Raw genomic sequence first — 13,895 nt, forward strand, 5'->3', positions numbered from 1 at the left:
GTCTCTTGATCGTCTGATGCTTTTATTCCAGCAATATCGATGCTGCAGTTAATACTCTTTGGATTCTAAAAAAATGCACTAGTGGAATGTCAATGGGTAGTCAGATTCCGCGATGCGCCGTCTTTTTTCATGGATGCTGCCCTTATTGCCTCTTTCGATCTCTCACTCGACTCGCTGTTGGCAACATGTCCTCTGTCGTCCAAGTCAACGGAACCAGCGCTCTCGAACAACGAAACATCTCCTGAAAGTAGACCCAAGGTATCAATCACCTGGGAGGGATCATTAAGGTGGGACGTAGCGAGGGTCTCCTTGGCAGCAGGGCCCACTAAGACAGGGAACACGCCGTAGGAGCCACACTTGTTCTTTGGTAGCTCATTTAAGTGCCATTTCGCCTCAATTTCTTTCAAAACTCTGAACATGTCCTCATCTGTGGTGTCATCACCAAGACACAACATGAAATCAGGCAATTCACTAACAGGGATTGACTTGGGGTCTAGCTGAATCAGATGGGGATCCTGCTTAGCTCCATGACCATTTAATACAAGGCGCTTTACGATTTCACCCTTATTCACAAAACGTGGGCGAACCTCGATGTTTGCCTTTCCCTCCATCACTTCAACGTCATACTCTTTCTCTATTCCGTCGCGAAGTTCTTTCAAGCACAAATCAGCCTGGTATTTGCCCAATTCAGGGTCCGATCTTCTGTAGTGCCATGTCAATGCAACTTTCTTTCTTTCAATGTTGGAGCCAGGGGTTTGGTCAGTGTACCTCTTGAAAACCTCATCGACCTTGAGTTGCCACGACATATCAAAGGCCTCGGCCAAGTTGAACCATTTGGTGCTGCCAACATCCTTCATGAAACAACCATGTTCTGCTGATAAGCCCACGTTTTTCGAGCCCCACCATTTATCCAAGAATGCTTGGTCTCTTCCAGATATGATCCAGATCTGGTTCTTGGGGTCTTCGGCCAACTTGTCCACAATTTTATGCAATCTGGAGCTGGGAATTGCCGCCACTGGGTCCTTGACAATAGGAGTCAACGTACCGTCGTAGTCGAATAAGAATAAACGCCTTTCCAGGAGCTGATAGTTCTTGAAGAGCATCGGTCTATTCAAGGTTGGTGTGTTGTGAGTTTTATGAGTCTTTTGAACGTGATCAAGAAGATGCTCAATGAAATTGGAAGTCCAGCTTTGAATCGTGTTTGAAGTGACCCTTTCGTATAGCTTCGATTCGAGATGGTACTTCGCCTCTGGGCTCATATTGAGACAGCTATACATCGTCTTGGCGATGCTTACTGAGTCCCAAGGGTTTACCAAGATAGCATCACTCAACACCGAGGCCGTTCCCGTGAACTCAGAAAGGATCAAAGGTGAGTGATTTTCTTTTTGACAAATGACAAATTCGAGGGATGTGGTGTTCATTCCGTCACGAATCGAGGTGATCAAACACAAGTCAGCCACTCTCAAAAGTGCCAAGTATTCATCCTTGTTGATACGAATCTGGTAGTGGAGCACTGGTGTGTGGTTCAAATTGCCGTAACGGGAGTTGATCAGGGTGACCAAATCAGAAACCTTCTTCTCGACCTTATTGTCATGGGAGTAACCTGGTGAAGACACCTGAATAAGAACAATTTTCTCTCTCCACTCCGGATACATCTGCAAGAACATCTCAAACGCCTGGAGTTTCTGTTGAACTCCACGAACGGAGTCCAATCTGTCTCTGCCAACGATTATCTTCTTGTCTGCATAAATCTCACGCAAAGCCTTTATCTTATCATCTATGGAAGAATCCTGGAACGCATCATGCTCGACTCTTTTTGTGTCGATACCGATCGGCAAGGTCTCCACTGAAATTGACGAGCCGTACGCATTGACACTGCGTTTGGTGACATCACAGCCCAAAACTCGAGCACAGCAACTCAAGAAGTGCCGCTGGAAGGATTCGCTCTGGAAAGCGATCTTGTCTGCACCCAAAAGACCATCAAGCAACTGTGTCCGCTTGGCAAGGCAGCGGTAATACTCTGACGAAGGGAACGGTGCATGCATGTAGAACCCAATAAAAGCATTGGGAAACTCCATCCTCAATAATTGGGGCAACAACATGAGGTAGTAGTCATGGATCCAAATAACGTCTCCCGGCTTGTAGATGGCCTTGATCTTTTGGAAATACGCCTCGTTGAATCTGACGTAATCGTACCATTCCTGGCCCTCCTGGGCCCCATCGTTGGGCTGACCTTGGATATAATGAAACACCGGCCAGATCACCTTTTCGGCGTACCGTCTCCACCGGTCCTGGTCCTTGCGCAATAACCATACCGGGTGCACATTGTCTGTCTTGAGCGTCAGTCTGATCTGCTCCTCAAGCCCATGCTTGTCCCTCTCGTCCAAGTACATCGGATCGTCTTTGATATTGTCCAGGTTCACATCGGTCGCATTGGTTTTGTTCAGCAACTCCCCGGTCCACCCGATAAGATGGCTCTCCCAGTCGGTCTGGTGCTGAAGAAAAAACACCGACAGATACATGGCCAGTTGGCCACGTATGGGGTCAACCGACCACGTGGTTTGTCCCAGTGAATCGTTGACTTTGCTGATTTGAGTAGGTAACGACAGTACTACACTGAGCACTCTGCCCGATAAGCTGAGCTTATCGTTGCTGGCGTAGCTTTTGGGCGAGACCGTGGGTGTGTCTGAAGGATATGCCTTCAACTGTTCGTAGACGGTGGGCATTAAAGAGAATGGAGCGGTGTGGGTAGTGAAAAGTAGTGTGTGCTGATTGGAAGCTGGAAGAAGGTGGAGTCACGATATATGGACGGCAGGTAGGCCGGAACATCTATTATTGTGGGTGCGGAAGAATATAGGCAAGAGGAACAAGAGAAGGTGAATGTGGGGAATTGCAATGTAATGATTTTTAAGGTAATTTTCAAAACGATCAGAGGGAGCAAAATATGCTTCCTCGTGGTTTTGTGTGGTGATTTGTATTATGTCTTCCCTACAACAACCAGAAGGTTGCAGTGTCTCTGTTTTTGTTCTTTTCATGGTATATATATCTTAACCTATTACCCTTCCAAAAAAGAAAAACTAGCAAACAAACATTCAGAACTAGATTATTACTCTTTCTGTTTGGCACCAATCGCCACACGAGACCTTACTTACGCCTCACCAGCCTCCTCAGAGGACTTCTTGTAGTCCTCGTAGGCAGTCAAGGCGTCCTCAAAGTGGGTGCTGAACAACTCATCATCTTCCAACAAGGCCAAGATCTCCTGGTTGTCCAAGTCCAACATCATACCGGTGATCTTACCAGCGGCCTCAGGCTCGTCGGCCTTACCGGTGGACACAATCTTAGGATACAACTCTTCACCCAAGATTCTCTTCTGCTGCTCAAGTGGAGCATTGGCAATGATGGCAGCCAAGTCTCTGGCCTTGGTTGGACCACCCTTTTGACCACGTGGTGGGAAGCCACCTCTCTGCTGACGGCCATTTGGACCCTGGAACTCGCCTCCGTACATTGGTGGCATGCCGTACATTGGAACGGGCTGGCCATTTGGACCAGCTCTTGGCCACTGGCCCTGAGGTGGAGGCATCTGGCCTCTTGGCATCATCATCTGAGGGTTTGGTGGGAATGGACCCTGGCCACCTCTGCCGTTACCAGGGAAGAAGCCTGGTTGCTGGCCGTAGAACATAGGTGGCATGAACTGACCTGGCATACCGCCGGCAGCAGCGTTCTGCATTCTCATCTGGTTACGGGCGTGGATCTGCTGCTCCAACTGAGAGCGTCTGACCTCCTTACGTTGAGCCAAGGCAACGTACAAAGGCTTGCCAGCCACCATACGCTGGTTCATCTCAGTGATGGCCTTAGTAGCCTCCTCAGGAGTGGAGAAACAAACGAAACCGAAGCCCTTGGACTTACCAGCGTCGTCCACCATCACCTTGGCGGAGGTGATGGTACCGAAAGGCTTGAACTCCTCCTCCAATTGCTCAGAGGTGATAGAGTCGTCCAAGTTCTTGACGAACAAGTTGACACCCTGATACTTAGACAACTTCTCCAATCTGGTGGACTCGTATTGCTTCTTCAACTCCTCGAGTCTCTCTCTCTTCTTCTGGGCTCTGCCGACGTAGATCTTCTGACCATTGACCTCCTTGTCGTTCAACTCCTCCACAGCCTTAACAGCAGAGTCGTGGGACTCGAAGTTGACGAAACCGAAACCCTTGGACTTGCCCTCGGCGTCCTTCTCGAAGTGGAGAGAGGTGATGGTACCGTAAGGAGAGAACATCTCTCTCAACTGGTCCTCGGAGAAGTCCACGCCAAAGTTCTTGACAAACACGTTGGTGTAATTGGCCTTCAACTCCTCGAACTTGGACTCACGATCCTTCTTGGACACGTGCTTACCAACGTACACCTCACGGTCGTTCAAGGACATACCGTTGACGTTCTCAATGGCAGCCTCGGCGGCCTCGGCAGTTTCGTAGTGTACAAAACCGAAACCCTTGGAGTTGCCGTTCTCGTCGGTGGCCACCTTACAGGACAACACACGGCCGAAAGCAGAGAAAGTGTCGTGCAAGGCCTTGTTGTCGATGTCAGGGTGCAAGTTCTTGATAAAGATGTTACCGTCACCGTTTCTTCTCAAGGATGGGTCTCTCTGAGACCACATGATACGGCAAGGTCTACCCTCGATAGGGTAGTAGTTCAACTGCTCCAATGCACGCTCACCATCCTCGTGCTTGTGGAAATTCACGTAGGCGTAACCCAAGGACTTCTTGGTGACGGCATCACGGCAAACACGAATACTGGCCACTTGGCCCAAAGGAGAGAAGAGCTCGAAAAGAGCAGCCTCGGAAACAGATGGGTTCAACTCACCAACGTACAAAGCAGCAGAGGTGTCGGTGACAGCGTCGCCTTCAGCGGTGGCAGCATCACCAGGCTCAGTCTGAGTACCAGCAGCAGCGTCGGTGTTAGCAGAAGCAGCGGCAGCACCGGCATCGAGCTTCAAGTTGTCCAAGGACTCAGTGATTTGGTTGGCGTCAGTGGCAGACATGTTATTTAATTTTTTTTGCTTTTTTTTTGTGTTTAAATTTTTTTTTCTTTTTTTTTTTCAAAAATACTTCGGACAGTTAGTTGAACAAGAGAGAGACGGTGCTCTGGCGATTATTCAAGTTCAAATCCGGGAGGAGGGCTTAAAGAAGGGAGATTTCTCTGAGGAAAAGGGAAAACCTTTCACGAAAAAAAATGAGAAGTTGATGGCCTTCGACAGGAAAAAAAAATTCACCGTCTTGCATGCAGGTCGGAGACTCGGTGGCCCTTATGTGAAGTGTTGATGCCCTACAGTTTATCAGGCTGGAAGTAGAAAAGAGAAGAAAGTGCGCTCAGACTCTCTAAGGCAAAACTGTAAAAACGAAGAATGTAGGTGGAATTTACAAAAGTATGACAGGCTAGAAGTTCATTTAAATAGTCTACTTTTCAAATTTTGTTCTTATTCTGTCAGGACATTGTAGGTTGGGCAGAGAATAGTAGTTTCGCAGAAATAATGCCGTGAAAGCTCATTCTTAAAACGTCCTTGTTATTCAAAATTTATGGTCACATAAATGACGATAGTATGGATAAACTGAAAGCAAAGAGAAGACCCAGTAGTAAGATATTATATTGCTGTGTCACTTCAGGGGAGGTCGGGGACGATACGTTGGTAGGACATAATGATGAGGTGGGCAAAAACTGCCAAAAGCAGAAAAATGTCTGCAAACGGTAAGAATGTCAAAACTGAAATGAAACTCCTCTAAACTAGAGTTCACATCGTTGATGCCAAGAAAGTCCTTTGCATCGACACTGTACACTTAAAATCATCCTAGTAATAGCAGCAAAGTGTAAGGAAGCAATACTTTGGTTACATAATGCTTGACTAGAGTGTGGATCTTTATTGTACTGTCTCCAGAAGTTTTCTACAGAGTCAAAGAGAATTTGAAGTGTTTGGTTGGAACTCTGACTAAGGAATGTTTTATCAGGGAGTTCAAAAAAAAAAAAAAAATTGAAAAGATAAAAATCTAAAAACTAAAAAGAAAATCCTTGTAGCTTTTCATCAAGTCATGCAATTTGCATTGTAGTCAATGCATGCAAATGGCTTTCTTGGTCGATTTTGTATCCTTAGTCGACTACCCGCCATTGAAGTGATCTGATGAGAGGACCTCTTGAACTTTGCATCAAATTGAACATGTTAGTGAAAGAAATTAATCTTAATATCTGTTACACATCATTGAGTGATTCACAAGCTGCTTAAGGCTGACTAGGTTGAATTCAGTTTTTAATTGCGTTCTGATTTCATTTTGTTTCGTATGCATTTTTCTATTTAATGACTTGGATAAATCCGTTCAATTTCATTCGTTTCGCATTTCCTTGCCTACTTCTGCTCCATTACATTCACATATCTCCGCTTGGGCTTGCGACCTCCGCTGGGTACGCCACTGCTTAAAGACAAAAGATCGTCCAACCCAGCGTTAGCCAAGTCTCCTTTAGCCTGCACCCTTCTTGCTGCTCTGCCTGGCCGACCACTTGGGGCCCGTGGTGCTCCTGATGCATCAGGCGTCGATTCACTGCCAGATGGCGTTTGTGATGGCGCAACCTGAGGAGCTTGAGGCGTCCCTCCAACCTTCTTCTTCGTGGGCGGCGGTGGTGGTGCAGACTCCTTGAGCTGCTCTTCGAGAGGTCTTCTCGTGTCAATCCACCGCTTGTGCTCCTCACTGTACTCAAATGCGTTGGGCACACCCATCTTGGCCTTCACAGGCTTGGGCTTGTCGTCATTTCTTTGACCTCTGAATCTGCTCAACCAGTCCTTCTTATTTACATTCTTTTGTTCATCTTCTGCCTTTTTTCTTTCTTCTTCGTTCTTCTTCTGCTCTTCTTTTTTCTTCAGTTTTTTGTCTTCCTCGTCATCGTCATCCTCAGGCACCGGAACGTAATCGTGAACAGTATCATCCTTCACTTCATACTGTTGATACATTACTGACTGTTGAGATTGCGATAATTTGCTGGAGAAAAGACCATTGTTTCCGATGACAGAATTGGCTCGAGTGGTGTATTCAGGTGACCCCGGGATTGGGAAATCGTCAAGCCCTCCTTCAACTCCTCTCTCATTTGAAAATGGGTTCGCATAATCAGTTCTCCCAGTTGGCAGCAAGATTTTGTTCTGAATTTGCGGTCTAGACGTGTCCGATACCTCTATGCTTTCTTCCACTCCGTAGTCAACAGTTACATCGATGTTTGCATTGACGACCAGATTTTTTCTTGAGTCGTGACTAGGGCCTTTGCCTTCTTTTGGCTGCTTTGATGTCTCATTATCTGGCGATACATTGTCTGGCACTTCATTGTCTGGTGCTTCTTTGCCTGGTGTATACCTGTTGTTTGGTGCATAGGGGTTTTTTCTTCTAGGGGGTCCAGATTGGACAGGGGGTCCAGACGGTTTAAATTGGTCCCCACTTCTATCTTTGGCTTGGAAATCTGACTTCTTGGCGGTCATGTCAGATTTCTCCAAGTCTGCAGCTTTTTCATCCTTGTTGTCATTAGAGGAACCAGTTGAAGCCCCATTATAATCTGGATCATCCTTGGGAGCAAACTTTGTTGTAGACTTCTCCATAAGTTCATTTTGCTGTGAGGGCTGTTGGGTCGCATCATCATCGTTTGCTTCGCTACTTGGGATGTATTTCGTTGAAGATGAGACTGGTGCATAATTCTTTGCTCGTTTGGTTTCGCTAGAAGTAGCGCTCGGAGCATATTTGTTGGAAGTAACTTTAGGCGGTTTGGAAGATTGGCCGCCTGGTGCGTAAGGGTTCACTCTCTGAGTGTATGCCTTCCTTGATGAGACTGGAGGGGGTGGGACATGTTTTTCATCACTGTCTTTCGTTAGCGATTTACTCTGCTTTGCGCTTTCCGGTTCGTTGGGCTCCATATCCCTAACTTCGTGTGCTTCAGTCGACTGCTTGGAATTCTCTTTGATGGTCGACGGGACGTGTGGCTCGTTGTCGGGAACGTCCAGGAAGTCACTTTGCAACAGAGAGGTTCTAAAGTGACCCTTCTCTAGGCCACGTGGTGAGTTTTGCATCACTGGAGGCTCCTTGTCTTCTTTGAGTTCTGGCAAGTCGAATTTTTCCTCCTGCTCAAAAGATCTGCGCTCGTTGTTATGAGATGAGTACTTATGCGGGACACCATGATCCGCTGATGTGACACCAGGACGTTGAGCGTTGTAACGAGATGGGGGCGGACGAGAAGACGCGGACGACGCCTGCTTCAACAGTTTCTGTTCGTCAGGAACTGGGCTTGGTTCTAAACCATTGACGCTGGTGCGGGATTCACTATTTGGGTGGTATTTCTGGACAGATGAATGAGGTTTTAAGCTTGGCTGTCCAGGGGGTTGATGACTCGATACGCCTGGTAACGATGGGGGGCCCTTCATTGCACCGCTTGGCACGCCGGGGGTGTACCTCAGTGAGTGTCCACGAGGTTGTGGCTGAACAGGGCTGAAATCGGAGTGACCAGCGGGTGCCGATGCAAGAGAAGCGCTTCTGTTTAAGTCCGGACGTGACAGGTATCCATTTGAAACCATTTGAGAGACGTCAATTGCAGAAGCATTGCGAGAGATGGAGGGGCTAAAATTGCGGAATAGGCTGGTATCCTGAGCCTTTGTAACAGATTCTTCGCCGCCAATGATTTTGTCCAATCTGCCCCACATCTTATCTAGATTTACCTTGCTCAGAATTCCCCCGAGCCAGCTAGAATCAGTAGTACCAGAGTTTGATAACCTGATGAGCAACTGCTGGAATTCATGGGTCATGCCTGGATGTAAGTACGGGGACTTCCCAAGACTCTTGAAAGCACCACCCAAGTAATCACAATACTTGCGTGACTCGACAAAAAATCCATAGTCAGCTAAAGTTTGAGCGCGTTTTAACTTAAATTGAAGCAAGTGAGGCAATCCTGTTGGTGGAAGCATGTTGCTTGTCACAGGTGATGTTTGCAAGATGTACTCGTAAACTTCAGTGTACACCGATGTCGGAGTGCTTGCTCCCACTGCTTGGAACGTCGCCCCATTGTTAAAAGGTGTTGGAGTCATCACAAAACCGCCAATTATAAAACAAAGCTCGCTGGCAATATTCATGGCGCAATGTGATAAGAACTTTCCAAAGTCCACCAAAAATTCTGAACCACAATTATTGATAATTGCAGCTGCAATGATTTCTCTGTAGTGAGCCTTTGCAAATTCACCTTCACTTGGTACATTCTCAAAGTCGCTGATTACTCCTGCTGAGTTACCTGCAAAAAGTTTCATCATCACAGGCATCAAATGCTGCACCTTGATACCTGGACCTTTTTGAAATGGGAAACAACGTCTCGCATAATCGGACGCAACCTTAGCGAATGTCTCTTGACCCATGGAAGAAGCAATAATGAAACCAAGTGCCCAATCTCCTTTTGATAATGCGAGAGTCAACGCATCTTCCGTTTTTCCGGTTTGAATCAAATTCCAAACTTGATTGATTCCCAGGTTGTCCAACTTGTATGCGTTGGCTGAAATTGCTTGACCTCCGGCTGCAATACTCATCGCGGTTGCCTCCTGTGAATAGTCCACATTAGGTGTAAGTACTTTTGCAACCTCCAAATGCAATGCTTTATTACCGAAGTCTCCATCAAAGCTAACAAGCAACCTGAGAACCTTCGCAAGAATAATTTCCTCGGATACTGGATTCTCGGTTTCCATTGCAGCGATAATTTTTTGCAACCATGCCTCCAACTCTTTCTTCTTAGCCTTGGTTTTTGTTAGAGGTCCAGGAAAATCGCAATAGAGTTTGGATTGCTTGGTAACATCTGAAAGGTTTCCCACTTTAATTGTTCTAATCACAGGGTCATAAGAGCTAAAAGGAACTTGTGGTATCAAATATGCGGTATTCAGAGAGTGGCTCCACAGGAAGACGGGAAATTGTCTCTCCAACAATGCTTGAGGGTTTTGCACCTTAGATACTGACAGAGTTCTATGGCTTCTGTTCATAGATCCCCCTCTCCCTCTCAGTTGACCAGGAAATGGGGCGGCTTTTGCTTGCGTGCCAACAGGTGGAGGTCCATTGAGTGGGACATATGGATTACCGTCTTTGGCATTTCCTCCAATGATTGAACTTGTTCTTGAGTGACCTCTAACATTAGGGCCATACGGACCTTCATCTGGCACGTAGGGGCTTGTAATTGATGTCTTTTCGGAGCGTCCTTGTACAGATGTGTTTATACTCACTCTTGGTGCATTTTGAGCCTGATCGGACCTGTATCCCGCATTGGGAAAAGGCTGAGCAGCCAGCGCATGTTGCTGCATCATGGGTGGACCTGATGGTTGAGGTAAACCAACTATTTGGCCCTTGGCCTGTGGTGCATAACCAACCGGTGGTCGAGCCATTGTCGAGTTTGGAGGCTGGGGCGACATGCCCGGTTGAAGCAAGGATTGAGGCTGATATTTCTGACCAGTCGGCGCGCTTGTTGTGACAGGTTGTTGAGGTTGAGCAACAAGCAGAGGGTTCTTTGTTTGTAAGGTAGCGTACGGATTTTTCGGCGTGGCCAACTTATTGGGTATTGTTTGTGACATCACGGGACTAGTGATCTGTGCTGGATTTACAGTAGGATTATGAGGAGTTTGTGCTGCTCTTGCTCTTGTAGGAGGCTTCACAGCATTGACTGGCAAGTCCTCAAAAAACTTTTGAGCTGGTGGAGGGGCCTGAGAGTTCATGGAAGTGTTCGACTGACTTGGTGATGAAGCAGCATGAGTGCTTTCGAGAGTTGCAGAAGCATTCGATTTTGATGGAGGTTCATACCTAGACGAGGCAGAAGAAATGGTACCCGTAGGTTTTGCTGTAGCTCTAGCTGGCTTTGCAGGTGCCTTAATTAGATCACTTGGGAAGTCGTACGCATCATTTTTCTTCTTCGCTTCATTAAGTTTCTCCTTGACTTGATCTTGTTCCCTGCTTATTTTCAATGGCACGGAGGAGCCCGGCTGAGATTTTGTCTCAGTAGGAATGAAATTGCCTACGGTAGGTTTCAACGCCGTGATAGGACCAGATGTCTGGGGTTGCTCTCGAGATGCAATGGACGCGTCGGAGCTTGGAACTGGGTTGTATTTTGATGACGGAGTATACTTCGATTGCGCAGTGTGGGTATTAGGGCGATGATTCGTAGGTGGATGCCTGTTTGAATAGAATGTAGGATGTTCGGGAGCTTGTGGCTGGACAGACACTTGGTCCTCCTCTTCAAGGAATTCTTCATCTAAAAGTAAGTCCTCGTCTAGATCCAACATTTCCAAAGCTCTCAGCTTGTCGCTCTCGTCAACTGCGTGTACTTCGTTGTTTGCATGATGTATAACGGTGTCATTGGCAGCCTGGATGTCGAGATTCTCAAGATGGGGATAATCTGGAGTATTAGCCTCATCTTCATCCAATAGCTCGTCATCGTCCAACATATCGTCTAGACCGCTTTCTTCGATATGAGGCTGTTGAGAATACTGTTCATTGCCATGCTCCTGCTCATCATCATACCTCTGTCCATTATCATAATTCCGCTCATTATCATAATTCTGCTCACTATCATAATTCTGCTCATTATTATATTTTTGCTCATTATCATGTTCCCGCTCTTCCCAAAACTTTTCCTCAGATGGTTGATCAATTTGGTGTTCGAAGTTCGCGTTGTATGAATATTGGGTGGCATATTGATTGGGCTCCTTGGCATTTTGAACATCGCTGTGTTCTGGTTCATATGTTTGACCCGCTTCCTGGTCGTGCCAGTTTGCCGAGTCGGGCTCGTGGCTCTCATATTCTGAGCGATGATGATGTTCTTGTGTAAAATGCTGTTCTAGGGGCTGATTCAGATCTTCCAAGTTTTGATTATCTATCTGGACGTCTGCTTGATGAGTTTGAATCTCAACATCAGGAACTTGCTGATCCCAAGAATCGGTTTGTAATGCCTCTTCAGCATCAAGATTTTGATCTGGAGGATGATCATAATCCTGTAAGCTCTCGAGCCCTTCATCGTTTCTCCATGCATCCTGTGACGCGCCCTCAATATCCACATGTTGATCCCAAGCATCGTTTTCAATATTCACCTCTGCATCCCAAGGATCTCGCTCGTTCGAATTTTGGGCATGGGTGTTCTCGGCTTCCTCGGGATGTGCATCCGTTTGCGTTTGCTGATTTTGGTTCCAAAAATCATCTTCATTGTAGTCGTCGACTTGCGTCTGTTGATGTTGATGATTCCAGTATTGGCTTTCTTCTACATCATTTTGTGCTTCCTTTCGATCCCAAAATTGCTGCTCAGGATCAACATCCGGCTCGTTGTGATGAATTGCACCTTGTCCATCTTCTTCTGCAAAGTCACGGTTTTGATGAGAATGTTCATGACCCTGGTTTTCATCATTATCGTGAATGGCTTGCTCAGTTTCAAGGTCACGTTGATGGTCGTCTGGATGTCCAGCTTCACCGAGCTGTTGGCTCTCTTCTAGTTCTATGTTAGTGTAGGCGTCCCACGCCCCGGCATCCTCCTCTTGATTATCCTCTTCGTCCCAAGACATGTTCGTTCTGTTAGGCAATGGCAACGAGCCATGAGAATTGGCCATGTGGTGCTGCTGCCGAGGTTGATGCTCCTGTTGAATTTGCTGCTGAAATGGCTGGGTATCCAGGCTCTCTCCGCCAAACGACGGCTGATGCTGATTCTGCAGTGACGTCTTGTGGTGCTCCGAAGGGTACTGCTGTTGATTTTGGTGCTCAGTATTTGCTGTATCGAGGGGTGGCACTGAAGAAGCCTCCTGTTCCCGTGTACCCTCCTTTAGGCCCACCGTTTGTTCTAGCTTCTGTTCACCGTGCTTTTGCTCATTGAAAGCTTCTGCCTCAGTGCCCGCCACATTGTTCACTGGAACTGGAACTCGCTTGGCCCCGCGACGTGGTGGAGGGCATGAAACTGACTCCTCTGCAGTAGTACCAATTGCTCCATCTGTGGCAGCTAATGCAGCCAGAGACGGAGGCGCCTGTCCGGAGGGTCTAGCGCGTCTTGGAGGAGGCGCAGGCGTGGACTCGTCTAGGGGTTGTAGGTCGCTTTGAGAACCATCGGTACTAGGTACAACAGTACTGGCCAAAGCGTCCAAATCAACCGCGGGCCGGTTTGCACGAGCGCCTTGCCCTCTTGCTCTGTTGACTCTTCTTCTTGAGCTCATAGTGAAGGGAAAGAAAGTTGGTTATCGTTGTTAACCCAGAGGGGTGGTTGACTTTTTTGGTGTATCAGGCTGATTTGTTGTATATAGTTGGCTTCAAGCGAGGAAAGTCAACGACTGGCGTGGCAGCTTGGCCCCTGTGTGCAGTACGTGTTGGGTGGCCCAGGGAAAGTGGACCAGCAGACGTGGTAAAAGACGAAGGAATACTCAAATGAAAAGTGTTATGGGTATTTGTGACGTTACGGGATCTCTGGAACTGGCTATCGTGAGCCAGAGAGAGATGTGATTTGAAAGTGGTGCAAAAGAATTTTAGGAGAACAAGAGATCATATGGATTATAGATTTCTTCAAGGATAGTATTTTTATTTGAAGACTGAGCTGAGTGTGCATTTCAACGAACCTAATTCTTCTATTATATTTTTCTCAATTATTTTTACTTTTTTTGTGGATTCAAGGTACATCGCAAATGTCCTTTCTACCTGTGGTGAGAAAATTTCGCAACCATTTTATCACAATGCCGCCAACTCCGAGGAGAGTTGCAAATTGCAGTCAACCAATACAATGAGAGATTGAATGCGAAGAGTAAGTGAGAAGATTATGTGATACTGGTTCAATATTCCTTTTAAATTTCCTTGTTCAAGTGTTTTTCTTGTTTTTCTTTTTTTTTTTTTTGTTGGTCT

The 13,895-nt window shown here is 46.8% G+C and overlaps 3 protein-coding genes across 3 annotated transcripts; all 3 read right to left on the minus strand. All coding sequences in view use genetic code 12, as the record gives it.

Annotated features, from left to right (window-relative positions):
• Window positions 1-89: 89 nt before the first annotated feature.
• On the minus strand, window positions 90-2,726 carry TPS2 (trehalose-phosphatase TPS2; the record flags this gene model as incomplete). Its single annotated transcript, XM_029032838.2, has 1 exon — window positions 90-2,726. One exon carries the CDS (start codon window positions 2,724-2,726, stop codon window positions 90-92), a length of 2,637 nt encoding a protein of 878 aa, XP_028893153.2.
• Window positions 2,727-3,148: 422 nt separating this feature from the next.
• Window positions 3,149-5,032, minus strand: CJI96_0003324 (polyadenylate-binding protein; the record flags this gene model as incomplete). The annotated part of the gene is made up of 1 exon (XM_029032837.2): window positions 3,149-5,032. One exon carries the CDS (start codon window positions 5,030-5,032, stop codon window positions 3,149-3,151), a length of 1,884 nt encoding a protein of 627 aa, XP_028893152.2.
• A 1,353-nt stretch (window positions 5,033-6,385) lies between these two features.
• Window positions 6,386-13,219, minus strand: CJI96_0003325 (uncharacterized protein; the record flags this gene model as incomplete). Its single annotated transcript, XM_029032836.2, has 1 exon — window positions 6,386-13,219. The coding sequence occupies one exon, from the start codon at window positions 13,217-13,219 to the stop codon at window positions 6,386-6,388; it is 6,834 nt and encodes a 2,277-aa protein (XP_028893151.2).
• Window positions 13,220-13,895: the final 676 nt, after the last annotated feature.

The sequence above is a fragment of the Candidozyma auris genome, chromosome 3, assembly GCF_003013715.1.
Source record: "Candidozyma auris chromosome 3, complete sequence".
NCBI lineage: Eukaryota > Fungi > Ascomycota > Pichiomycetes > Serinales > Metschnikowiaceae > Candidozyma > Candidozyma auris.